At 44.3% G+C, this 26,355-nt stretch overlaps 1 protein-coding gene across 3 annotated transcripts; it reads left to right on the top strand.

Annotated features, from left to right (window-relative positions):
- The first annotated feature begins 758 nt into the window (after positions 1–758).
- LOC135544411 (hamartin-like) lies at positions 759–22,951 on the top strand. Of its 3 annotated transcripts, none has more exons than XM_064971991.1 (22): positions 759–1,052; positions 6,713–6,926; positions 7,082–7,185; positions 7,343–7,495; positions 7,655–7,799; positions 7,954–8,108; positions 8,255–8,328; positions 8,481–8,659; positions 8,975–9,093; positions 9,718–9,883; positions 14,294–14,400; positions 14,525–14,612; positions 14,753–14,839; positions 16,167–16,800; positions 17,483–17,526; positions 18,612–18,778; positions 19,120–19,302; positions 19,399–19,509; positions 19,676–19,798; positions 20,070–20,257; positions 20,409–20,585; positions 20,734–22,951. In XM_064971991.1, exons 2-22 carry the CDS (start codon positions 6,818–6,820, stop codon positions 21,413–21,415), a joined length of 3,795 nt encoding a protein of 1,264 aa, XP_064828063.1. In that variant the 5' UTR covers positions 759–1,052; positions 6,713–6,817; the 3' UTR covers positions 21,416–22,951. The 3 variants fall into 3 exon arrangements, with proteins under 3 accessions (XP_064828063.1, XP_064828064.1, XP_064828066.1); XM_064971992.1 differs by having other exon boundaries at positions 759–1,074; XM_064971994.1 differs by lacking the exons at positions 759–1,052; positions 6,713–6,926; positions 7,082–7,185; positions 7,343–7,495; positions 7,655–7,799 and having other exon boundaries at positions 8,018–8,108; positions 8,516–8,659.
- The last annotated feature ends 3,404 nt before the right edge of the window (positions 22,952–26,355 follow it).

Here is a 26,355-nt window from a genome sequence, read left to right as displayed (position 1 = left end):
ACTGCCATTGTGCGTTCCATAACACGTGTGGACTGCAGAAACTCTAATAGGTAAACAGGACTGTGTATTTTATCCCTTGCCTACTTTGCACTTTTCAGGACACAATTTAGTTAATAAAATGAAGTGTCTATAAAAGGCTAATAGAAAGAGGGGAGGCATGGTTTACGGGCGGCAGGTAGCCTAGTGGTTAGAGTGTTGTGCCAGTAACCAAAAGGTTCCTCGATTGAATCCCAGAGCTGACAAGATAAAAATCTGACCTTCTCCCCCTGGACAAGGCAGTTAACCTACTGTTCCCTGGTAGGCTGTCATTGTAAATAAGAATTTGTTCTTAACTGACTTGCCTAGTTAAACATAAAACCATGTCTTCTCTCTTTCCAGCTATTATTTTGGTTGTGAAATAGGGGACCCTGTGTGAAATAGGTTGGGAACTCCTGTATTAGATTGATGTTCACAAGTCTTTCTTAATCATATATGTAGTAACTGTAGTCAAGGAAATCCTAATGATGGGCCCCAAAAAGTAGTTAAAACTGCTTTGAGTGGAATGCTTGGTTTATGTTGGGTCATGTTTGATCTGTATAAATATGCCTATGTAGGCTAATAACACCATCTGCGAACATTTAGAAAATATTTATGTGTTGCATATTTCAATTTGTGAGGTGAATATGGGATATGATATTGGAGTTATTCAATATAGTGCTACAGATAACGCCTCGTGTCCATTCTGTTGAGCGCATGCGCTCACTACCTGAGTCACGCGAAAACGCATTACATATAAACTCATCCCTCCACCTGAGAAAAACAATGCTTCATTTCTCGTAGAGTGAGGAAATTAGTCGTTTGGTGCACTAAAATATGATTACAGCAGAATGGAACAATTTGAATAAGCGTAGCTGTAGCGTTATTTAGATAAATAGACTAGGCAGTGTGCAACTGCAGAGTCTGAATGTCTCAGGGATTACTTTGCGTGCGAGTCAGCGGAGGCTGCTTGCAGAGGACGGGGCTGTGAGGTGTTCAAGATGGCGGCGCCCTGTGGAGTGCAGCGACTCTGACAGGTAAACAGGTCCATGTATTGAGGTACATAAATATATAATGGTGAATTTCAGATGTTAAAATGTCATTAATATAAGGCGTGGGTATTATTATGTGTTTCTGATGTTCTTTCATGACTGTCAAATGCATATTTTGTTTCCCTTCGCCGTAACTGTTTATAATGACTTGTTTTTTTGGACTGTCAGCTAACGTTAATTCTATTTCTGTAGACGATGACAATAATGGTTTGAGTCATAGCTAGTTAGCTACTTTCATGACCATGCATCTGTTGAAATAGTTTTCAGCTTGCCAAGATTAACTAATGTAAGATATTCGGATACAACAAACCGAGCCCTGCCCATTGTTCCCCCTGAGTTGTTTACGACAGTAAGTGGTCGTTCCAGATAACGTGAGCTAGCTACAGTAGTCTGCTTGCTGGCGACGCAACTAGCTAGCGTTTAGACAATAATACTCAACTCCTCGATACTGTAGTTGAGAATTCTTGGCTAGTTTGTTTCTGACTGCAGAGTGATTTTTACATGGCCAGTTACAGGTGAATGATGTAGCGTTCGCTAGCTAGATATATTTGTTGTATTCAGCTGCAACTTCATGCAATCTTGCAGCTGCTTTCAGTATCACATTTTGAGAAAAGCTTGGGGCGTAGGCGTCATAGGTACTAATTTAGCTAGCTAACGTTATATCTCATTGCATTTGATATTACAGCACATTCCTACTCGTAGGCATATTCTGTTGTATAACTAGATAGCCATAGGTAATTCATCATATGCAACCGTAAATAAAAAGGAATATTATAGTGTATTAGGTATCTAGCTACTATACACCTCTAAATTATGATACACGTTGCATTACTAGGCTAGATAGGGTGTCCCTTTGCAGTTGGCTATTTAGTGCAATAGACTAACTCATTATCCTCCTTCCTGAGCACTAGCATCGAATAGTTCCTGAGCAATGCAACTTTTCAGGGAAGTCAGGAACCAATATACACAATCAGTTAGGAAAGCAAAGGCTAGCTTTTTCAAACAGAAATTTGCATCCTGCAGCACTAATTACAAAAAGTTTTTGGACACTGTAAAGTCCACCCCCTGCATAAACTGGCCCAAGCCCCCCCTCATTCTCCTTCACCCAAATCCAGACAGCTGATGTTCTAAGAAAGCTGCTGGACCCGTACAAATCGGCTGGGCTAGACAACCTGGACCCTCTCTTCCTAAAAGTTTCCGCTGCCATTGTTGCAAGTCCTATTACAAGTCTGTTCATCCTTTCTTTCGTATCGTCTGAGATTCCTCAAGATTGGAAAGCGGCTGCAGTCATCCCCCTCTTCAAAGGGGGAGACACTTTAGACCCAAACTGTTACAGACCTATATCTCTCCTGCCCTGCCTTTTCTAAATTCTTCGAAAGCCAAGTGAACAAACAGATCACTGATCATTTCAAATCTCACCGTACCTTCTCCGCTTATGCAAATCCAGTTTCCGAGCTGGTCACGGGTGCACCTCAGCCACTCTCAAGGTCCTAACCGATATCATGACTGCCATCGATGAAGATAGTACTGTGCATCTTCATCGACCTGGCCAAGGCTTTCGACTCGGTCAATCTCCGTATTCTTATTGGCAGTCTCAACAACCGTGGTTTCTCTAATGACTGCCTCGTCTGGTTCACTAACTACTTCTCAAATAGAGTTCAGATGGTCAAATCGGTGGGCCTGTTGTCCGAACCTCTGGCAGTCTATGGGGGTGCCACAGGGTTCAATTCTCAGACCGACTCTTCTCTGTATACATCAATGATGTCGCTCTTGCTGCGGGTGATTCCTTGATCCACCTCTACGCAGACGACACCATTCTGTATTAGAGGTTGACCGATTAATCGGAATGGCCTATTAATTAGGGCCGATGTTTTCATAACAATCGGAAATCAGTATTGTTGGACACCGATTTGGCAGATTTGTTGTTTTTACACTTATTTGATCTTTATTTAACTAGGCAAGTCAGTTAAGAACACATTCTTATTTTCAATGACGGCCTCGGAACGGTGGGCTAACTGCCTCGTTCAGGGGCAGAACGACAGATTTTCACCTTGTCAGCTTGGGGGATCCAATCTTGCAAACTTACAGTTAACTAGTCCAACGCTATAACCACCTGCTTCTCATAGCACTCCACAAGGAGACTGCCTGTTACGCGAATGCAGTAAGCCAAGGTAAGTTGCTAGCTAGCATTAAACTTATTTCATAAAAATCAATCATAATCACTAGTTAACTACACATGGTTGATGATATTACTAGTTTATCTAGCGTGCCCTGCATTGCATATAATCTGACTGAGCATACAAGTATCTGACTGAGTGGTGGTAGGCAGCCACAGGCTCGTAAGCACTCATTCAAACAGCACTTTTGTGTGTTTTGCCAGCAGCTCTTCGTTGTGAGTCAAGCATTGCGCTGCTTATGACTTCAAGCCTATCAACTCCCGAGATGAGGCTGGTGTAACCGATGTGAAATGGCTAGCTAGTTACCGTGGTGCACGCTAATAGCATTTCAAACATCACTCACTCTTAGACTTGGAGTGGTTGTTCCCCTTGCTCTGCATGGGTAACGCTGCTTCGAGGGTGGCTGTTGTGTTCGAGCCCAGGGAGGAGCGAGGAGAGGGACGGAAGCTATGCTGTTACACTGGCAATACTAAAGTGCCTATAAGAACATCCAATATTCAAAGATATATGAAATACAAATGGTATAGAGGGAAGTAGTCCTATAATAACTACAACCTAAAACTTCTTACCTGGGAATATTGAAGACTCATGTTAAAAGGAACCACCAGCTTTCATATGTTATCATGTTCTGAGCAAGGAACTGAAACGTTAGCTTTCTTACATAGCACATATTGCACTTTTACTTTCTTCTCCATCACTTTGTTTTTGCATTATTTAAACCAAATTGAACATGTTTGATTTATTTGAGGCTAAATTGATGTTATTGATGTATTATATTAAGTTAAAATAAGTGTTCATTCAGTATTGTTGTAATTGTCATTATTACAAATAAGGAAACATCGGCTGATTTAATCGGTATCGTCTTTTTTTGGTCCTCCAATAATCGATGTCGGCGTTGAAAAATCATAATCGGTCGACTTCTAGTCTATATACATCTGGCCCTTCTTTGGACACTGTTAACAAACCTCCAAACGAGCTACAATGCCATTTAACATTCCTTCTGGGGGCCTCCAACTGCTCTTAAATGCTAGTAAAATGAAATGCATCTTCTTCAACCGATCACTGTCTGCGCCCGCCCGACTAGCATCACTACTCTGGACGGTTCTAACTTAGAATATGTGGACAACTACAAATACCTAGGTGTCTGGCTAGACTGTAAACTCTCCTTCCAGACTCACATTAAGCATGTCCTATCCAAAATTAAACAGAATCGGCTTCCTATTCCGCAACAAAGCCTCCTTCACTCATGCTGCCAAACACACCCTCGTAAAACTGACTATCCTACCGATCCTTGACTTCGGCGACGGCATTTACAAAATAGCCTCCAACACTCTACTCAGCAAATTGGATGTAGGCTATCACAGTGCCATCCATTTTGTCACCAAAGCCCCATATACCACCCAACACTGTGACCTGAGCAGCTTACCGATCGCTGCAGCTGTACACAGCCAATCTGTAAATAGCCCATCCAACCAACTACCTACCTGATCCCCATATTTGTTTTAGTTTTTCTGCTCTTTTGCACTCCAGTATATCTACTTGCACATCCTCATCTGCACATATCACTCCAGTGTAAATTGCTAAATTGTAATTACTTCGCCACTATGGCCTATTTATTGCTTTACCTCCTTACTTCATTTGCAAACACTGTATAGAGATTTTTCTATTGTGTTATTTACTGTATGTTTGTTTATTCCATGTGTAACTCGGTGTTGTTTTTGTCACACTGCTTTGCTTTATCTTGGCCAGGTCGCAGTTGTAAATGAGAACTTGTTCTCGACTCCTACCTGGTTAAATAAAGGTGAAATTTAAAAAAATCAGATCCATTGTTGCAGATTGTGGTTAGGACTAGGGATCAATGGCAGAATTATTATAAAATCCTAGTCCAGTTGAGTCCATAGATCTAGCCTAAGGCTTCAAATTGGTTTTGTTTGTGAAATGATTTGTGAGAGAATGAGGGTGGCGCTTAACGGCTTGCACACAGCCAAATGTAATTTCCAGTGTTTACATGGAAGTGCATGGGGCTGCATAAAGGCTCTTTGTGTTCTCCAGAGCTGCTGCTGCTTGAGGTCACTCCGAGGGTTGTTCCTGGTTGTGCCACTGACTGAAAACACCCTAATTCAATTCAACACACCCGTTAGGCTCCCGAGTGGTGCAGCGGTCTAAGGCACTGCATCTCCGTGCTAGAGGCGTCACTACAGACACCCTGGTTCAAATCCAGGCTTTATCACAACCGGCTGTGATTGGGAGTCCCATAGGGTGGTGCACAATTGGCCCTGCGTTGGCCAGTGTAGGCCAACATAAATAATAATTTGTTCTTAATTGACTTGCCTAGTTAAATAAAGTAAAACAAATATTAAAACCCTAGACCAATGCTAAGACCAAGGAGCTAATTGAAACCTTGGGAGACTAGTGGGGGAGAGCCTCAGTAACAGAGTAGTCTATAGGCTACAGTTGTGCCTGCCTGTCAACCTTTCTTCTCAGCAGGGCCACACACTGACACCATAAAGATTAAAACGGAGTAGCCTAGTTTCAAGATGGAGTGTCAGAAATAGGCTAGGCATTGGAATGGGACGAGGATTTAAGAAAACAATAACACGCTTGCTGTTTTTTTCCCACATTTAGGAAGAAGGGGATACCTAGTCATTTGTACAACTGAATTGTGTCTTCTGCATTTAACCCATGTTGGGTAAACTGCCTTGCTCAGGGGCAGAATGACAGATTTGTACCTTGTCAGCTCGGGGATTCGATCCAGCAACCTTTTAGGTTACTGACCCAACGGTCCTACCCACCAGGGACCATGGGTGATTGACATCCGGGTGATATTGACCTGCCTATCATAATTATTTATGCCCACTTGTCAGCTGGAGATTTGGATGCCTCCTTTGGCCTCTTTTCCTCTGAAAGGTTGAGGCACTGAGACTGAGAGAGATTCTGTGAACGCTCAGAATATTATGACAAACCGCTGTTAGCTAGATAGGAGATTATTTTCTCTGACTCTTGTATTAAGCATGGTTATTTAAGTTGTGGGCACAGAGATGACTAAGATTGTGTTGTTGTCTGTTCCACTGGGCCAAGTGGGGTCAGAGAAATGTATTCGAATTTGTCAGTGTTTCACTGCTTTGAAACTATTTTGCTAGGCACACTGTGTACCTATCGGTGGCCTTATATTTTATGTATATACCCTTAGCAATTAGGAGATGCATTGTAACAAGCCTAATAATACCATTATGTATCTAGCTACAGTAGGAGAAGTGTCATTAATAACCTTGCTATTTTCCTTAATTTTGTCTATGCGCTGTGACGTTTTTTAGATTAGGCTTAGGGTATTCATATGTTAATACAATTGATGCTTTTCTAGAATCCCGGCAGTGTGAAGTTGTATCTAATAACCTCCATATCACTGAAGTTCTCTGACTTGTGTTGAGTCAGGTTTGACCCTGTCCTGTTGCTTGCCCTGTCCTGTAGTGGTGCCTGGAGACTGTATTGGCCGGAGGCTCAGGGAGCCCTCCAGGCAGGACACTGTGAGAGACACCCCCTCCTACCACCACCTCCCCCTCCACCACTGTCACCATGGCGAGAGAGCAGCCCAACGTAGGGGACCTCCTCCCTCTCCTGGAGTCCTCCGACATCCACCAACTGGAGGAGATTAAAGGCCTTATCAATGAGCATCTCAGCACTGGTGAGAACTTGGCTTTTTAATAAGTTGTTTTTGGACTTGGTCAGTCAACCTTTTATCCTGTACTCTGATTGTATTAGAGGGCTCTGGTCATTTCAATTATGCAGCCATAATGTGGATGTTGGAACTATGTTAATTATTCCCTCCTCTCTGTGCAGAGCGAGGGGCCATGCTGCTGAATGGACTGGTGGACTACTTCCTGGAGACTAATTCGGCCCAGGCCATTCATATTCTCTCCTCAGTCAGAGAGCCACATGATAAGGTGAGATCTGCCGAACCCCACCATCACCTTATATTGCAAGAGACTGTAACCTCATTTTTCATCAGATGTTAATTCAATAACTTAAACTCATGCATTGTGAAACAATGAATACATATGATTGTCTTATAGCTCAATGTTTTTAATTTATCCACCACAGCACCTACTGGACAAGATGAACGAGTGTATGACCAAACAGGCCTGCCGGCTGCCTACCCTCACCCTGCTAGGCCATGTGGTCCGCAAGCAGCCGTCCTGGATCCACAAGATCGCCCGCTACCCGCTGCTTCTCTCACTGCTTAAATGCCTCAAGGTAAGAGGGAAAGATGGGCCATTGGTCGCACAGGTCTCCTATATAGACGGCTTTTATTTAAAAAAAAATACTTGGAAGCACAAGCTTATTAAATTGAGTGTCCTGGACATCTTTCATATGTATGCTAATGTTGAATGTTTTTCTTCCCGTTGTGTACAGACGGATTTAGATGTGGTGGTCCTCATAACTGGAGTCCTGGTGTTGATCACTCTGCTCCCCATGATCCCCCACGCTGGCAAACAACACCTGTATGAGTTCTTTGACATATTTGGTCGCCTAGCTTCCTGGAACCTGAAGAACCCAGGTAATCCCTGAGAAAAGACTCAGAGGAGCTATTTTATTAAGATAGAAGACACAAAAAATATTGGAAATGGTTGAGAGCCAGGCATGGTTTTAGATGGACTGTTTTTGTTCACACTGCCTCTGACCTGACATCATGTTACTCTTGCTTCCCCCAGGGCACATCTCCGAAGTGTACCTCATCCACCTACACGCCAGTATCTACTCGCTCTTCCACCGTCTCTACGGCATGTACCCCTGCAACTTTGTGTCCTACCTGCGCTCCCACTACAACATGAAGGAGAACGTGGACACCTTTGAGGAAGTGGTGAAGGTGAAAGAGTTGAGATTTTGAGCAATCTTTAATTTAGATTTTTATTCTATTGATTTTTGGCTTCAGGAAGATGTTCTACCCATAGAAATTGATCTAATCCTTTGTGCTTTCCCCAATATTTTTTTTTTTATGTATTTTTTTTGCAGCCAATGCTGGAACATGTCCGTATACATCCAGAACTAGTGACTGGAACTAAAGACCATGAGCTTGATCCCACCAGGTCAGTCAATCACAGCTCTCCAGCTTCACTCACTTGTTTTTGCACCATATTCTGTCAACCAAAAAAAGAGCTTATCTGCTGACAAATTACAGACAGATTAATATTATTACATAGTTTTCCTCAATGTGATTGACCATGCTGGACCTCTGCAGGTGGAAAAAGTTTGAGATTCATGACATCGTTATAGAGTGTGCCAAAGTGTCTCTGGACCCCAAGGAGGCGTCCTGTGAGGAGGGCTATGCGACCATGCCCGGGAACTTCTACCCCCACCCGGAGCTTCGGCCACAAGAGTCCATCTCCAGCCCCTACACAGACTTCCACAACAGCTACGGTGAGAACACCCCCCCCCCTCCCTCACCTCCCATTGGTGGATAGGAATGTCAGAAGTTTGATTGGTGTTCTCACTGTTCATTGTTCATGTCTAAAATGTGTTCTGTTTTTCTGAGTCACGTGAATGCTCAGACTATTAATCATCTGAAATGTGCCTAATGTTTGGCTGCCAGACGTGTTAGTTGGATTGTAATTATGACTTGTCATGAGGTGATGGTGTTGTTGATAATAATGGTGAATGAATGGAAGATATAACACATGGATATGGGAGTCAGTGAGTCAGACTGATTTGATTATTTTCCTCTCCTTCCCACAGGAAGCTCCTCTTCAACCCCTTTCTCTACCCCCCGCCAGCCACTGCCACCTCCCTTGTCCCTGGTCCCTCTCCCAGGGACACAGTCCTTGTATCGCAGCCCCCAGACCTCCAGAAGTCAGGTAACACAGTCACACAGCATTTCTGTTGCACAACATTTCACGGCACTGACCTATAGTAATTGTGTCCAGATTAGTCCCTAGATGGAAACAGGATTTGTTGGAGATTGTCAGCCACTGCTATCTGCTGCTTCTTCTCTAATTCACTTCTTGGTTTGCAGAGTTTGTTTACACTTGATATATTGGCTGTGTCAGATGCTGGTTAGTCAATTGTCCCTAATCTCACTGCACCCCCCCCCCCTCTCCGGGCCTATGAATCGCCCCCTTTATTTCAGAGAGGAGTGGTGGGAGGGAGCGCTTCAGAGTGGGTGGGTGGGTGGGGCTTTGAATCATCGGCGTGGGCGGTGGTGTCAGGCCTTAGAAAGCAGAAAACATGCCCCCGCCCTGGTCTGTCACAGGAGCTGGTTGCCCTGGCGACACTGTCTGTCCCTCTCTTTGTGAACCACCCACGCAGGGGGTTCTGGTGTTGTCTGAGGATTTGTCGGTAGGAAACTGAGATCCTGTAAAACACTAACCTAATTTACAGATACAATTGTATAGTATACTACATCTGTCATTATCAAAGATTTCAGTATAATTATGTGTAATTATCACTTAACCTGTGACATTGTGAATGTCTTCCTATAGAACTCTAGCTGTGAACCTGACTCCACCAGTGGGGTAAAGGAACTTTGGAGCCCTTCCTCCCAGTGTGGCATGGCCACTCCCCCTTCCTCTAGGGGCATGTCACCCAACCAAGAGCTCTCCCATAGTGCCTCTCACCTCCCAGGCCCCCGTGTCCACAGCACATCAGGTGACAAGGGATCATTCAACTATTACAACATAGTCAGGTCCATTATTATTTGTACCCTTGATGAAGAGGAGCAAGAAATACTAAAATAAACAATACAAATACTGAGCTATTTTTGTTAAACAAAGCAAAAAGTGCATACAAGTAATACAAAATATGGGTTGAAATGATTGCCTCTCCTGCTTTCAGTAAACTAGCACCCTCCCCTTGTGATAAATGTTTTATTAGATATGAGAACACATTGGGAGGGATCTTAGACCATTCCTCCATACAGAATCTTTCCAGATCCTTGATATCCTTCATCTGTTCTTATGGACTGCCCTCTTCAATTCAAACCACAGGTTTACAATGGGGTTCAAGTCCGGAGACTGAGGTGGCCATTGCAAAATGTTTTTTTTTTGTTTTTTTTAATGGACAATTAACCATTTCTTTGTATTTTGATTAGTGCTTGGGATGATTGTCTTGTTGAAAGATTCTCTTGAGGCCAAGTGTCATCCTCCTGGCAGAGGCAACCAGCTTTTTGGCTACTTGGTAAAGTTCATGATGCTGTTGACCTTAACAAGGGCACCCGCAGGACCAGTAGTCTAATATCCTTCCCAATGTGTTCTCCAATGTCATAAAAGATTTGAGAAAAGGTCTGTCTTTACCCTTGCAGGGTGTGTTGAAAACAGGGGTGCCAATAAGTTTGACTACAAAATATTTCTCTGAGCAGTTGTGTTAGCATAAAATATAATTTTCCCCCCTTTTTTTGCATACAAAATAGCTCAGTATTTATTTTTTGCTCATCTTTATCAGGTCGATAACTAAGGGTTCCCTTGACTGGATTGATATAGATTGAATAAACAATATTGATTTGTATGATATGCTGTAGAAAATTATCCTAACATGCGTCTTTACAGCTTTATACTATGACGTACGATCTGTCTTTTCTGTTTACGTTATTTGTGTTGATTAAGGATCCCCATTATTTCCTGCCAAGGCAGCACCTACTCTTCCTGGGGTTTATTAAGGATCCCCATTAGTTCCTGCCAAGGCAGCACCTACTCTTCCTGGGATCCTGCAACGTTAAGGCAGTTCTAAAGTTTAAAATATTACAACATTTCATAGTGGTTAGAGCATTGGACTAGTAACCGGAAGGTTGCAAGATCGAATCCCCGAGCTGACGAGGTAAAAATCTTTCGCTCTGCCCCTGAACAACGCAGTTAACCCACTGTCCCTAGGCTGTCATTGAAAATAAGAATTTATTCTTATCTAGTTAAATAAAGGTATAATAAAATACTCCACGATCACATATTTACAATACAACATCAGTGTGTGTGTCCACAGTCCCCGCTTTTCCATAAGGTATATTTTTATGTTTAAAAAAAACTCTGATTCTACTGCTTGCGTCAGTTACCTGATGTGGAATAGAGTTCCATGTAGTCATGGCTCTATGTAGTACTGTGTGCCTCCCATAGTTTGTTCTGGACTTGGGGATTTTGAAGAGACCTCTGGTGGCATGTCTTGTGGGGTATGCATGGCTGTGTGCTAGTAGTTTATACAGACACCTCGGTGCATTCAGCATGTTAACACTTCTTACAAAAACAAGTAGTGATGAAGTTAATCCCCCTGCCACTTTGAGCCATGAGAGATTTAAATGTATATTATTGTTAGCTTTCATGTACATTTAAGGGCCAGCCATGCTGCCCTGTTCTGAGCCAATTGTAATTTTCCGAGGTCCCTCTTTGTGGCACCTGGCCACACGACTAGAGCCTGTTGGTCCTGCCTCGTTAAAAAGGCAGGGCTTTATATGGACAGACTTCTCCCCATCTCAGGTACTGTTGTATCAACATGTTTTGACCATGACAGTACACAATCCAGGGTTACTCCAAGTGGTTCAGTCACCTCATCTTGCTCAATTTCCAAATTATTTATTACAAGATTGTTGTGGTTTAGTGAATGATTTGTCCCAAATACAATGTTTTTAGTTTAAATATTTAGGTTGAACTTATTCCTTGCCACTCATTCTAAAACTAACTTCAGCTCTTAAGTGTTCTAGTGATTTCACTCGCTGTGTAGTAATCTACATACGTAGACACACTGGATTTACTCAATGCCAGTGGTATGTATTTAGTTAAGTTTGAAAAAAGCAAGGGGCCTAGACTGCTGCCCTGGGGAATTCCAGACTCTACCTGGATTATGTTGGAGAGGCTTCCATTAAATAACACCCTCTGTTTTGTTAGACAGTACTCTTAAATTAGCCGCCATCACACTTTATGTGTGTCTGCACCATAGAAATAAACTGGCATTGGAAAGTAATTGCCTTTACACTGTACCAGTCAACGGGGTAATGTGGTGAAGAAGTGTCCCACACTACCTCGAAGTGGCTTGGGAATGTCCGATTTGATACCAGAAATGTCTCTACACTTCAAAAATGTGTTGTGGAACCAGTTTCTCTAAACCGGTTTAAAGCTGGAATAGTCTAAAAAGGCATATTAACATGTGTGCTTTAAATAGATTTGATAGGGGGGGGGGTTGTTATTAACACTAGAACCTCTGGGCCTTGATTGGACCCTCCCCCTAAGCTAATGAGCAGTCATTCTGGCTGCACCATTCTAACAGTGTAATTAATATATTTCATATATGCTATTGCAAAATTAATCATTTGGTTGTGTTTATGAAGGCCTTGGGTAATATTAGAATACTTTTTTTTTCAAGTAATACAGTAGGATTATGTAAAAACTAAACTGCTTTAATCAGGTGTTCAAAAAAACATTTCTGTGGACTGCGTTTTGTTACAACTTGAAAGCATATGTGTTGGAACACGGTAACACTTGTTTTTTTTATAAATAAAATACCCCAAACACCAAAATGCACGGTCCAAAGGATTGAATATTAATTTCTTTACCATAAGCTGCCTCCCAATGTTTTAGAGAATTTGGCAGTATATCCAACCGGCCTCACAAGCAGACTACATATAACCATGCCAGCCCAGGACCTTCACATCCGTCTTTCTTCACCTGCGGATTGTCTGAGACCAGCCACCCGGACAGCTGAGGAAACTGTTTGCCCAATCAAAGAATTTCTGTACAAACTGTCAGAAACTGTCTCAGGGAAGCTCATCTGCGTTGTTGTCATCCTAACCAGGGTCTTTACCTGACTGCAGTTCGGCATCACAACCAACTTCAGTGGGCCAAGGCTCACCTTCGATGGCCGGTGGCACGTGGGTGAAGTATGCTCTTCACAGATGAATCCCGGTTATCAACTGTGGCAGCGGGAATGGCATCATGTGGGCCAGCTGTTTGTTGACGTCAACGTTGTGAACCGAGTGCCCCATGGTGAGGTTGTGATCTGGGCAGGCATAAGCTACGGACAACAAATACATAAAAATCAATGCACATGACAAGATCCTGAGGCCCATTGTTGTGCCATTCATCTGCCGCCATCACATGTTTCAGCATGATGATGCACAACCCCATTTCAAGGATCTGTATAGAATTCCTGGAAGCTGAAAATGTTAGTTATTGCCTGGCATACTCACCAGACATGTCACCCATTGACCATGTTTTGGATGCTCTGGATCGACGTGCACGACAGTGTGTTCCTGTTCCCGCCAATATCCAGCAACTTCGCACAGCCATTTGAAGAGGAGTGGGACAACATTCCACAGGCCACAATCAACTGCCTGATCAACTCTATGCGAAGGAGATGTGTCATGCTGCATGAGGCAAATGGTGGTCACACCAAATACTGACTGGTTTTCTGATTTACCCCCGAACTTTAAAAACAACAACATGTTTTTTTTTTTTTTATATGCAATCTGTGTTTGTTATTCATGTGAAATCCATAGATTAGGGCCCAATGAATTTGTCAATTGACTGATTACATATGACCTGCAACTCAGTCTTTATTTTAACATGTTGCCTTTTATTTTTGTTCAGTGTAATGTCAATGGATCAATACAATAGAATGGCCCGCCCTGTTCTTCATTCACAATTGGTGATTACTTAATTAGGCATTGTTCGCTTTCTCTCACTCATCAACTCACCCATTCTCCCCCATCATACTTTACTTAATATTTTTCATCTGTTATGTGTGAAATTATTTTCGTTATAGTTTCGAGGCCGTTAACGGGGCGATTATCAGCTGGGCACTTTCAACTGTTGGAACAAGGAGCTGAGCAGGCCCTATTTTATTTGTAATTTTTTTTTTTGGAGGGTCAACGTGGGAAAAGCATTTAATAAAAATTGCATGCCCTCCTAAAACTGGTTCTAAATTTGACTTATTCAGGATGGAGGGGAACTTAAAAAATGAGTTTTTTTTAAAAATAATATATAATTAATGAGCAGTGAAAATGACTGCTTTAACAGCTCTAGTGTTAATCCTACATGACATTTTGGTTATTTTCTTCTAATTGCTGGGTTCTGTCAGCAGGTGGCAAAGGCACGCCTGCCTCCAGCACTCCTGCCACCTCCTCCCCGCCCCACACCCCCTCTGATTTCCCTGCTCCCCTGCTCTCCAACACCAGTCCACCACGGAAGGTACAGTATGACATCAATTCCCACAATGGGCATTCTGGCCTTTTGTAGTGTAGTAAGTAGAGAACTTGGGAGGACTTCCTTGTTAAATAAAAACTTCTGAATAACAACAACGGTTCATTTTCAGGATGGTCACCCTGTAGAAGCAGCCAAACCCAGCCTGGTGAGGCAGGAACCAATCGGAGATCCTGAAAAGGGGGGAGAAGTCATCAGAGGTCAGTCGTCATGAAAAAAATGTGGAAATGGATATTCCAATTTGTATGCTTTTTGCAAAGTCCTTGGTTTTTAAACCTTGTCAGTCCATGTTCTCTGTTTTACATAAAACATTGTTTATTGGCTGTCTTTTGCATACTAGATGGTGGTGAGACCGTTTCCAAGACGCTGTCAGTCTTTATGAAGGAGCAGGAGCTTCAGCAGAGGACAGAGAAGGAGACGGAAGAGAGTGAGTACAATGATTGAGAATGGGAGTGAGCTGGTCTAAATGAGGTTGACATAACATTTCAGTTGAATGAGAGTGAACCATATACACTACATGACCAAAAGTATGTGGACACTGCTCGTCGACCATCTCATTCCAAAATCATGGAATGAGATGTCCCCCCCCCCCCCTTGCTGCTATAACAGCCTCCACTCTTTTGGGAAGGCTTTCCACTAGATGTTGGGACATTTGCTGCGGGGTCTTGCATCCATTCAGTCATGAGGTCGGGCACTGATATTAGGCCTGGCTTGCAGTCAGGGCCACCCTGTAGAAGCAGCCAAGGTCAGGACTCTGTGCAGACCAGTCAAGTTCTTCCACACCAAACTCGACAAACCATTTCTGTATGGAACTCGCTTCGTGCACAGGGGAATTGTCATACTGAAACTGGAAAGAACCTTTCCCAAACTTTTGTCACCAAGTTGCTCCAATCTTCTTGAATGTCATTGTGTGCTGTAGCGCTAAGATTTTTCTTTACCGGAACTAAGGGGCCTGGAAAAACAGCCCCAGACCATTATTCCTCCACCAAACTTGACAGTTGGCACTATGCATTGGGGAAGGTAGCGTTCTCCTGGCATCTGCCAAACCCAGATTCGTCTGTTGGACTGCCAGATGGTGAACTGTTATTCAACACTCCAGAGAACGTGTTTTCACTGCTCCAGAGTCCAAGCTTTACACCACTCCAGCTGACGCTTGGCATTGCACATGGTTATCTTAGGCTTGTGTGTGTCTGCTCGGCCATGGAAACCCATTTCATGAAGCTCCCAACAAACAGTTCTTGTGCTGACGTTGCTTCTAGATGCCGTTTAGAACTCGGTGTGTGTTGCAACCAAGGACAGACAATTTTACACGCTTCAGCACTCGGCGGTCCTGTTCTGTGAGCTTGTGTGGCCAACAAATTTGCGGCTGAGCCGTTGTTGCTTCTAGATGTTTCCACTTCACAATAACGGCACTTACAGTTGACCGGGGCAGCTCTAGCAGGGCAGACATTTGAGGAACTGACCTGTTGGAAAGGTGGCATCCTATGACGGTGTCATGTTGAAAGTCACTAAGCTCTTCAGTGAGGCCATTCTATTGCCAATGTTGGTCTATGGAGATTGCGTCCCTGTGTGCTCGATTTTATACACCTGTCAGTAACGGGTGTGGCTGAACTAGCCGAATCCACTAATTTGAAGCTGTGTCCATGTACTTTTGTGTGTGTGTACATTTCATAGAAATAGTCACCAATGACTCAAAAGCTTGTTCCACTACAAGCCTCATGTCTCCCGTTTTTACTTCTCCAAAAACTCACCAGCTGCCATCTCAGAGGAGCTCCTGAAAATCACGGAGGACATGCGGGACTTGGCCGGCCTGAGGGTCTTTGACTCCCCGTTCTACCGCACCACCGAGACCCTGACAGGTACCCAGGAGAAGCCCCTGCCCAACCCCCCACTGGGTGGCCCCGTGCCGCCCCAGGACCCCCACAATGCTGTGTCGACCTCAGACAATGCACTGGAGAATGCCCAGGGGGCTATTGGTGGAGGTGGGGACAGTAGTAGGGGCTTGGCCCTGGACCAGTCCTGGTCTATTGAACCCATGTGTCCTTTCAGCCCCATCCAACACCCTCTCCACCAGAGCCTCTCTGCCCTGGAGGACGAGGTGGCCAAGTTCAGTGGCCTTTTCTCGCCAAGCCGCCCAATGAAGAACCCCTCCCTGCCCTACGAGGCCCTGTTTGACCTGGCTCTGCCCCGGGCTGCATCCCTCTTCGTTGGGAGGAGGACGTCGGAAGCCCGGGGCAGAGCTGCCCTGGAGAGGATGTGCCAGCAGCAGGAGGGACTGGAGGACAGGGAGGAGGAGGAGGGCGAGGGGATGGTGACTGCTTCCCCCCTGGAGGTGCTAGATCACCTTGTTCAGCAGGGCAGCGACACCCACGACAAGGTGCTCAAGAGGTGAGGGGCCCAGCTTTTAATATCTATCCGGTCACAACTGTCTGATCAACTTTATGCCAATCGGTCTCTATCAAAACCATTAATGGGTTGTCTTAGTACCTAGTCCAAGAACATGGGTTTCTGTGTGGTGTATGTGTTGGATGCAAGGGGAAGACAGTGTATGTGATGTGAACCTCGCTGGGTTCTTTCCAGTCCACTGCCCTAGCCCACAGGAAATGCTCAGTGGAGAACTACATGCTTTGTCTGACACACTCCACTCCCCTCCTACACACACACACACACACACACACACACACACACACACACACACACACACACACACACACACACAGTCCTCGCTCCTAAACCAATAATACAACCGCAGAGACCGTGTCAGCAGATTTGGCATTCTGTGCAGAACTATCTGGCTTTGCAAGTTCCCCCCCACCTCTTTAGTATCTTCCCCAAAGATGAATGGCTGACCATGCCCTGTTTGAGGGATGGATTTCACTGGGACAGAGGGCCTACACACAAGTGTGTCCAAGCCCAGATGAGTCGAGAAGGCTGGGATATGCCATTCGGGTCTTTTTATATGGGGTCTGATGTGCTGTCCCAATGCTGCCTCTGTTGAGCTGCCTCTGTTGAGCTGCCTCTGTTGAGCTGCCCCTGTTGAGCTGCCCCTGTTTTTTTTTTTCTCTTACAGATTACCTTTGCCAAGCAAGTCAGCTGACTGGACACATTTTGGAGGTAAAGAACCAGCACCAGAGCACTGCAGGAACACTGGACTAGCTAGTGCAACATGGGATCTCTGAAAGCTTTCAGGCTATTTCGGCCTCATGATGTGTTTACCATACAATGACTACAATGTACTTGTCCTACATCATGCAGAAACAGAGGGCATTTGACAACATGCTCACACTTTTCTGCCATTGAAATCCTTTGGTGGGCTTCTGAAACATTTATTTTATTATTATACATTTTCGGGATGGAAACGCTTTCAGTAAACTTAAACAACAAAACCCTGATATAAAGTTTGTAGAAAGGATATGGACATTGTTTTTCTTCTCTACTATCATCTTTGAGAACTAACAATCACCAAAGTAAAAGCTGGACAGTCATGGAGAATTTGTGTAAAATATTCTAAAAACACAGCATCCAGCTAAGCCCCTTTTCCTGGATCCTGGAAAAAACCTGGACTCATTAAGTACCTTGGAGGTAGAATAGCAATAATAAAGACAAGCAGAGTTCACATGATCCTAGATGCTATATGAGAATCCGATCCTCTCTGGATGGATACAAGGGGCTTTGTCTTAACCATCTCCAGCTGCTGATCACTGTATAACAGCCTTGTCTGGGCCAAAACTCCCTCTCCGCTTGCCAAATATTGGAATTGAATAAGATCCCCTGGTTATACAACTTATAGAAGTAATGTATAAGTGATTGTGAAGTCAACTCCGCCAAGAGCTCCCGGAATGACTGAGGCCTCGGTGTAAAATTCTCATAATGTTATCTGGCAGTTTATTTTATGTACACCTACTCAGTTCCTCTGTTAGTTTGACTACATAGAGTGCACTAGTCATACAGCTTTGATAAAAGATGCTGAATAATCAATGTCCAAGATATTTTAGCCCATAATAGCAGTAGAGGGAGAGATGGAACTGAGTAGGAATAATCAGAAATGAGTTCAGAAATGCAATCGAGCAACTCAATATTAAGTGTTCGTAATGTTTGGTACACTCCGTGTAAATAGTCTATTATCCTGCTTTATCTGTCTATGACCACACCATTTTCCTGGTCATTAACCCTCTGTGTGCCTGTCCTCCCTGCCCCAGGCTCTGTTCCGCTGGACGAGCTGCACACGTTGCGTAGCCAGCTGCTCCTGCTGCACAGCCAGCTGCTGTACGAGCGCTACAAGAGGGAGCAGCACGCCGTCCGCAACCGACGTCTACTGCGCCGCGTCATCAACGCCACTGCACTGGAAGAGCAGAACAGCGCTATGGTAATGAACGGTCCTCCCTTCCCTGGATTTGTCCCGTAGCTTCTCAGAACCAGCGCAAATCTGTTTGGAGATTCCAACCTCCCTGACTGCCAAAGCGGTTATCATTCAAAGAATCCGAAAGAAGCAGGCGCCTGCTCTTGACCCATTTCCCTCGCCGACTTGGTTACACTCAGTCACACATGCATGTGAGGGTTCAGTAGAGTATTGTAGGTTTTCCTCTGTGTTGCATATGGTGGAGAGAGAGAGAGCCTGTTTTATTAAATCATATGACGTTGTAGATTACTTCAGAAACAGTGAGTGGTGTGTCATCCTGGCTCCCTGTTTTGTGTGTCTGCCTGCAGAAGGACCAGCTGAACCTGCAGAGTGTGGACGTGGTGACTCTGAAGGAGAGTCTGCAGGTGGAGCAGCAGCGCTGCAGACAGCTGTGGGACGACCGAGAGACCGTGGTCACCAGACTACACAGCCAGGTCCGCCAGCTACAACAGGGCCGGGACGACTACTACACCAAGAACCAGGAACTGCAGGTAGACGCATGACCGCATTTACACACACAGAATAAGGTATATCAAGTCTTCCATGCACTGTGTTGAATTATCTCTGCTCTGGAATGTCCTCTTCAGAGTCTGTTGAATGAGTATCAGAAGAAGATAAATGACCTGGAGGCAGATCTACAGAGAGCCAACAACAAGGTGTGTCACACAGGGCACCTTCTCAACCAGATGACCATCAAGGTGAGGCACTTCACCTTGCTCTACTTGCTCTGCTCTGTAAAGTATCAGTCTTTATGTGCATAGATTAAAGGACTAAGAAGCTTGGTGTTTTGGTTTCCATAAATCAACCAAACAGAGGGCTTTGTGGGGGTTTGTCTCCCTTCTGATGGTTATGTGTGTTCTTCAGCTGAGCACCAGTGAGAGCACCCAGCAGCAGATGAGTTTCCTGAACAAGCAGCTGCTGCTCCTGGGGGAGGCCCACAAGCTGGATGTACTGCAGCAGCAGCACACGGGATCAGACAACACCAAGGTAGGGGGGGCCAAGGGCCACCGACGGGGGGGGAAAATAACTGACTCTATAGTAGAGCATGTGTAGAATCTGAATCAGTGAAAAGTTGCTATGGATTTCTCTTTCTGTAACCACCATGAGAGAATACCTGTCTTCCATATTGTGTTCCATTGTAGTAAAAGTTGTCTGAGGCCTGTTCCCATACGTATGTATTTGGAAAAGACCAACAACTTATAGATACCAAACTAGTTTACAGTCCCCTGTCACCACCTCCATCTCGCTATCCCTGCAGGAGGCCCAGATGGTGCAGGCGTCCTGGGGGAAGGAGGTTGATCGGCTGAGGCAGAGCCTGCTGCAGCAGGGCCAGAAGCTGGAGGCAGCGCAGCAGAGGGTGGGCGAGCTGGAGACTCAGCTCACCAAGAAGGAACACCTCATCGTGGAGCAGAAGAAGTTCCTGGAGGATGTCAAGGGCCAGGCCAAGTATGTGCGCTCTGTGTTTAGAGGTGGAAAAGGCCTCAGACTTATTTGCATCAAAGCAGTTGGTTTGTGTTTTTCTGTACAAATGTGTGTGTTAGCATAGCAGCTTGTCTCTGTAAGTGTGTGACATGAACATATCCATCGGTCTGTGCAGGGGCGAGCTGCAGGCGTCAGAGAGCAGGTACCAGGCCCAGAGGAGAGCGACGCAGCTCCTGCAAACGGAGCTGCTGCACCTCTATAGCAGACTAGAGATGGAGGGTCATGCCTGCCTTGCCACACCCTCAGCAGCAGGGGGCAGCAGTACTGATCCCGGTCCTCCTATAGACTCTTGGTAAGATGACTGTCAAACTGTTAGTTACATTTTCTTATTTTATTGCTGTGAATTCACATGCAGAAATGTGTATTTGTGACATTGGAAGCCAAATGTATATTAAAGTCATCACCCTCCATGTTTTCCTCTGTCACTATGGTAATGGCAGTATCATGGAACCAGATGGACCTGTCACATTGGGGACCAATGAGTGGCCTGATGACAGCAGACCATATCAGTCCCCACAGGGCAACGGCAGCACTTTATTGCCAGGGCAACCAAAGGCGAACAACCCACCTAAAGCTCCCCCTGTCAACTCTGCCAGCAGCACCCAGGACATCCCCCCGCCTCTCCTTGTGGAGCCCTCTTTTTCCCGTCCCCATGCCCTCCTGGCCGCCACCCCGCTTCCCCCTGACGCCGTCCCCCTCACCGTTGGCTCCTACCCCAGCGCCAACAGCTTCCTGAGCATGAGGGCGCGGGAGCTGTTCCGGAACAAGAGCGAAAGCCAGTGTGACGAGGAGCCCCCCCACCTGGCCGGCCTTTCACATGGCCTGAAGACTGAGCTGTGTGTGGAGCCCTTATTTCCCCCACTGGGGAATGCTCTGACATGTCCTGTCTCTGCCCCTGTCCCAACCCCTACCCTTGTCCCTGCCTCTATAGTAGGGGCCCCTCTCACTGTGCCTGCCAAGGAGCACCCACCTGAAACCAGGCAAAGGGCTATCAAGCAGGAGAGTCCTACGAGGGAAATGGGAGGAGCAAGGGGAGTGGCAGTGGCCAGCGAAGCACAACCCAGACAGCAACAGCAATTTAGGATCATGGACTACAACGAAACACAACAAGAGCACAGTTAGAGACACCAAACTGCGAGAGAAGAGGTTGTCTGGAGCAAGAGCTACAAGCAGTAGAACCGTAAGAGTTGAAGACAAAGCTCTGTTAAATTCAGTGTTCTCCCATTCCTTCAAGTGGACAACAGGATTTGAACCACAAAACCATTGATTTAATCCCAGATGTAAAGATGGGAATGAAGTAAGGTTTAAATAAGATCATTTTACAATCTACCAACAGAGACCACATTATCTATCTGGTCTGACTGCAGTTATACTTAGGCATTTTATATACTTAGACAGCTGGGAGTTATTTTTTCCGGAAACAATTTCATATAAATAGACCCTAGTTCCAAATTTGTTGTTTGAAGTTATAAGAATACACCATAATGGGTTCAAAACAAGTTAGATGAGTATAAAACACTAAGAAAAGTATGAGAGGGCCTTTTCATTCGTATGTATTAGTCTTGTAGAGTGTGAGAAAGGGATGGTTATGAAAGCCTGGTTTTGGTTGGCTGTTGTCTTGCGCACCTGTACTGATGTGTGAAGGAGGTGGGTTGGGGTGGTGTGATCCTCAAGGCTTGGGGAGTAGCTGTGCCAAGTATGAGATTGTTGTCAATGAGTCCAACTCCTCTGCTATGCTTGGGGAGGAACGTGGGAGTTTGACTGTTTCATTGTAGATAAAATATAGGAGGAGGATTGCTTTTTTCCATGCTGGTTTCATTATGTTCCTGACAGAAATGACCTTTAGTATGCGTTGAAGAGGGAGAGTGTATGCATGCATGCAAGTGTATGTTTAAGTCATGTTGCAATCATTTAGAAATGTTTTTTTTTTTATGAGTAGTGACAAATATGATACTTAAAGTACTTGTTATCAGCAACATTAGTTGCAGAAAGTTACAAGTCTGATTTAGTCAGGATAAGTGGTTATGTTAATTCTGACAAATCATTTGCAGTACATCAACCTGTGTGCAGCAGTATTTTCTGTTTGAGTTCACTAACTGAAAGTGTACAGAAAGACAGTGCCAAACATTTACCAGATATAGAATACAACCATTTCAAAATGACTCATTGACCTCACCAAGTGCTCCTATTCTAGTTCGGTATCTGAGTGTCTCTCAAAAGGGCTGATTGCTGTATAAAAGGTTTGCATGTGTCATCCTCTTGTCATAGCTACAGTGAGTCTGAAAAGAAAAAACAAGTCTCTGCCAATTGATTCTTGTTGGTCCTACTGACCAATGACGGTCAGAATTGCCTCTTTATTTTGGGTTCTTCCATGTGTTTAAATGGTCATAAATCCTGTTGTCCACTGTGAACTTCAGCTGTTATTCTCTCTGCCTTGCTATCTAAAGCATGTTCAACAATCCACTTTAATGCCAACAGTATAGTAGTAGGGGCTACAACAAACCCAAGATAGAAAGTACAATCAAGCGTGGACTGAATGGAAAGCTTGAACTGGGATTCCTTTTGGAGCTGGAGATTTTGAAAAAACAAAGTTCTTAAAAGCAGTTGCTTGCGTTTAACTGTGAACAATAAAAATCGTCTTCAATGTTTTGCACTACAGTACCTCTGAATGTTTTTCATTTGATTTTCTATAGTCACACAACTCTACTTCAAGGCTCAAACTGACCCTTAAACAATTTTCTGTCTCATTCCCCACTAGAGAGCACTGTTGTTCTAAATACTCAGCCTTTTCCTAAAGTGGTGCAATCAACAGGTAAACCAATCTGGTAGATTGGAGCGAAGTCCATAGAAAATTATTGATAATGTCAAATACTGTCAGTGGGAGCTACAGGATGTATTTGTGTAAATATATATAATTATTTATATAATGAGTGAGGTGGAAAAAAGTATTGGATCCCCTGCTAATTTTTGTACGTTTGCCCACTGACAAAAGGCTATCATTTTAATGGTAGGTTTATTGTAACAGTGAGACAGAATAACAAAACAAAAAATCCAGAAAAACGCATGTCAAAAATGTTATTGATTTGCGTTTTAATGAGGGACATGTATTTGACCCCCTCTCAATCCAAGATTTCTGGCCCCCAGGTGTCTTTTTATACAGGTAACGAGCTGAGAAGAGCACACTCTTAAAGGGAGTGCTCCTAATCTGTTTGTTACCTGTATAAAAGACCTGTCCACAGAAGCAATCAATCAGATTCTAAACTCTCCACCATGGCCAAGACCAAAGAGCTCTCCAAGGATGTCAGGGACAAGATTGTAGACCTACACAAGGCTGGAATGGGCTACAAGACCATCGCCAAGCAGCTTGGTGAGAAGGTGACAACAGCGATTCACAAATGAAAAACGCAAAAGAATTGTCAATCTCCTTCTGCCTGGGGCTCCATGCAAGATCTCACCTCGTGGAGTTGCAATGATCATGAGAACGGTGAGGAATCAGCCCAGAACTACACGGGAGGATCTTGTCAATGATCTCAAGGCAGCTGGGACCATAGTCACCAAGAAAACAATTGGTAACACACTGCGCTGTGAAGGACTGAAATCCTGCAGCGCCAGCAAAGGCCCCCTGCTGAAGAAAGCACATATACATGCCCGCCTGAAGTTTGCCAATGAACATCTGAATGATTAAAAGGACAACTGGGTGAAAGTGTTGTGGTCAGATGAAACACTCGCTGTGTTTGGAGGAGGAATGCTGCCTATGACCCCAAGAACACCATCCCCAACGTCAAACATGGGGGTGGAAACATTATTATGCTTTGGGGGCGTTTTTCTGCTAAGGAGACAGGACAACTTCACCGCATCAAAGGGACAATGGACGGGGCCAAGTACTGTCAAATCTTGGGTGAGAACCTCCTTCCCTCAGCCAGGGCATTGAAAATAGGTTGTGGATGTGTATTCCAGCATGACAATGACCCCAAACACAAGGCCAAGGCAACAAACTCATTACTCATCTCATATGTATATACTGTACTCGATACCATCTACTGTATCATGCCTCTGCACCATCATTCATATCTTTATGTACATATTCTTTATCCCCTTACATACCTTAAGGGAACATTTCGACATTTTCTGTATGGTTAGTGAGAAAGTCCATATTGCAAATGTACCGTCCCTTACTAGACGTCCGAAAACATTTTTAAAATTCGGGGACGGCGTCCGGGAAGTCATCAAATGAACTTTGTCGGACATTCGGTTTTCGTTTTATAAAATAATCAAATTTGTCATTTTTCCGCTATCCCGGAAAATCCCACAAGAGGGCATAAGCAATCATACTGCAATTTGACAAAACATCACGAATCACGACAGGCCTTATCTCGAAAACTGAAAATATTTCGAAGCCAAAACTTGGTGAGCATAGGTTTGGCATAATGGGCAGTTGGCCCTGAACAAGATGGCGTCTAGGCCTCAACGGTTTTTGAGTTATGGCCATTTTTCTGGGATTAAAGGTCCAAAATGAAAATAGAGAAATTATTTTTTCACTTCACGTCAAAGTCAAGGAGCCTCCGGTGTCAATAACAAAAAAATCAGCCATTTATCTATCGTCATTTAAGAGAAATCGTACAATGACAGATTTGTGATGTTCAAATATAGGTGTTTTTTTTTCAACAGTTACAGATCCAGTTGCAGGGTGTTCATACGAATATTTTCAAAGTGTGCTGCGGAGCTCTGCGAGATTTCTGTGATTTTCTATGATTTTCTGAAATAACACACACTCACTAAACCCTCTGTAAATAACTCAGTTCTTAACGTAAAGACTTAAAACTCAGGATTCTGTAAAGGCATACCCCAATGAGGATATGAGTTTATTTATAGCTTCCTGTGCCAACAGGAAGTGCCTTAAATGGTGTCATAGTGGCTGTATCCAAGGGTTAAAAAGGTCAGTTATTTTCAACTTCAGGAGGGTTGCCTAATCACACATATGAACTGTAAAATCAGTCATTTCTCCCAACAGATGTCAAAGAAAAGCTCTCACACACACACACAGCAAGGATGGAGTGACAAAGCGCGGTGTTTAAAGACACAGAGAGCAGGCAATGGCATAAACATAATCCCAAGGCCGTGCCGAGTTCAACGAGATATCCCGCTTGACCGTAGCTCGCTCGGTCTAAGCGCAGCGACCATTAGAAAAGTAGGCCCAAACCGTTAGGTTTAGAAGGACAATTCAAACACAGGAATGTTCCTAAGGTCCTCCCGATCTGTGCAAGCCTAACCTTGACCGTGTGGCATTAACCCTTCACAGTTAAAATAAGGTGTTTACATCAAACAGTTTGCATTGACTTCTCTCCCCATAGGAATACATTGCCTGCTCCTCTAAATTCAACCTGAGGCCTATGTGGGTTATGAATGCCTTATGAACCTGTCTTTGATGACAGTCCATCAGGACACTATGGGGTCTACCTGTATCGATTCTAAGCTTCCTGGACCAACCGGAAGTGCTTAAAATCACCCTAAAAGTGTATATCCATACCCTGCCTGCAATTTGATAGACATAGTGCATTGAACCCTGTGTAAATCAGTCAATTCTTAACGTAAAGACTTAAAACTCAGGATTCTGTAAAAGCATACCCCATTGAGGATATGTGTTGACTTATAGCTTCCTGTGCCAACCGGAAGTGCCATAATTGGTGTCTCAGGGACTGTTTGGAAGGGTTTAAAAAATCAGATCTGTCCAAAACTTCATATGTGTGATTAGGCAGCCCCCATGAACTGTAAATCAGTCATTTTTCCCATAAAAATTCAAAGGAAAACTAAATCACACAGATACACAACTTGGATGGAGGGACGTATTGGGGTGCGTAGAGACTGACAGTGCCTCCAATAGTTAGCTTTGTTCGAGCTAAAAAAGAACCGTCAGACCTAGAGTTCCGAAACTTTAGAAACCTGTTCTAGACCTCAGGTCGATAGTGCGTGGTGAGTTAGGTGGCTCTAGAAGGTTCTCGGACCGAGAAACAGCCTCGTACATTTGCAATGACTTCAATTCATTTTGACCATTACGAAAATGG

This window comes from Oncorhynchus masou, chromosome 8, assembly GCF_036934945.1.
Source record: "Oncorhynchus masou masou isolate Uvic2021 chromosome 8, UVic_Omas_1.1, whole genome shotgun sequence".
Taxonomy (NCBI): Eukaryota; Metazoa; Chordata; class Actinopteri; order Salmoniformes; family Salmonidae; genus Oncorhynchus; species Oncorhynchus masou.
The sequence above is the reverse complement of the archived record's forward strand: the minus strand, read 5'-3'. Positions and strand labels throughout refer to the sequence as shown.

Coding starts and splice junctions, on each gene's coding strand:
- LOC135544411 (XM_064971991.1), top strand. CDS start 6,818: ATGGCGAGAGAGCAGCCCAACGTAGGGGACCTCCTCCCTCTCCTGGAG. Junction 7,800..7,953: donor CTGGAACCTGAAGAACCCAG/GTAATCCCTGAG, acceptor TGCTTCCCCCAG/GGCACATCTCCGAAGTGTAC. Junction 14,613..14,752: donor GGGGGGAGAAGTCATCAGAG/GTCAGTCGTCAT, acceptor TTTGCATACTAG/ATGGTGGTGAGACCGTTTCC.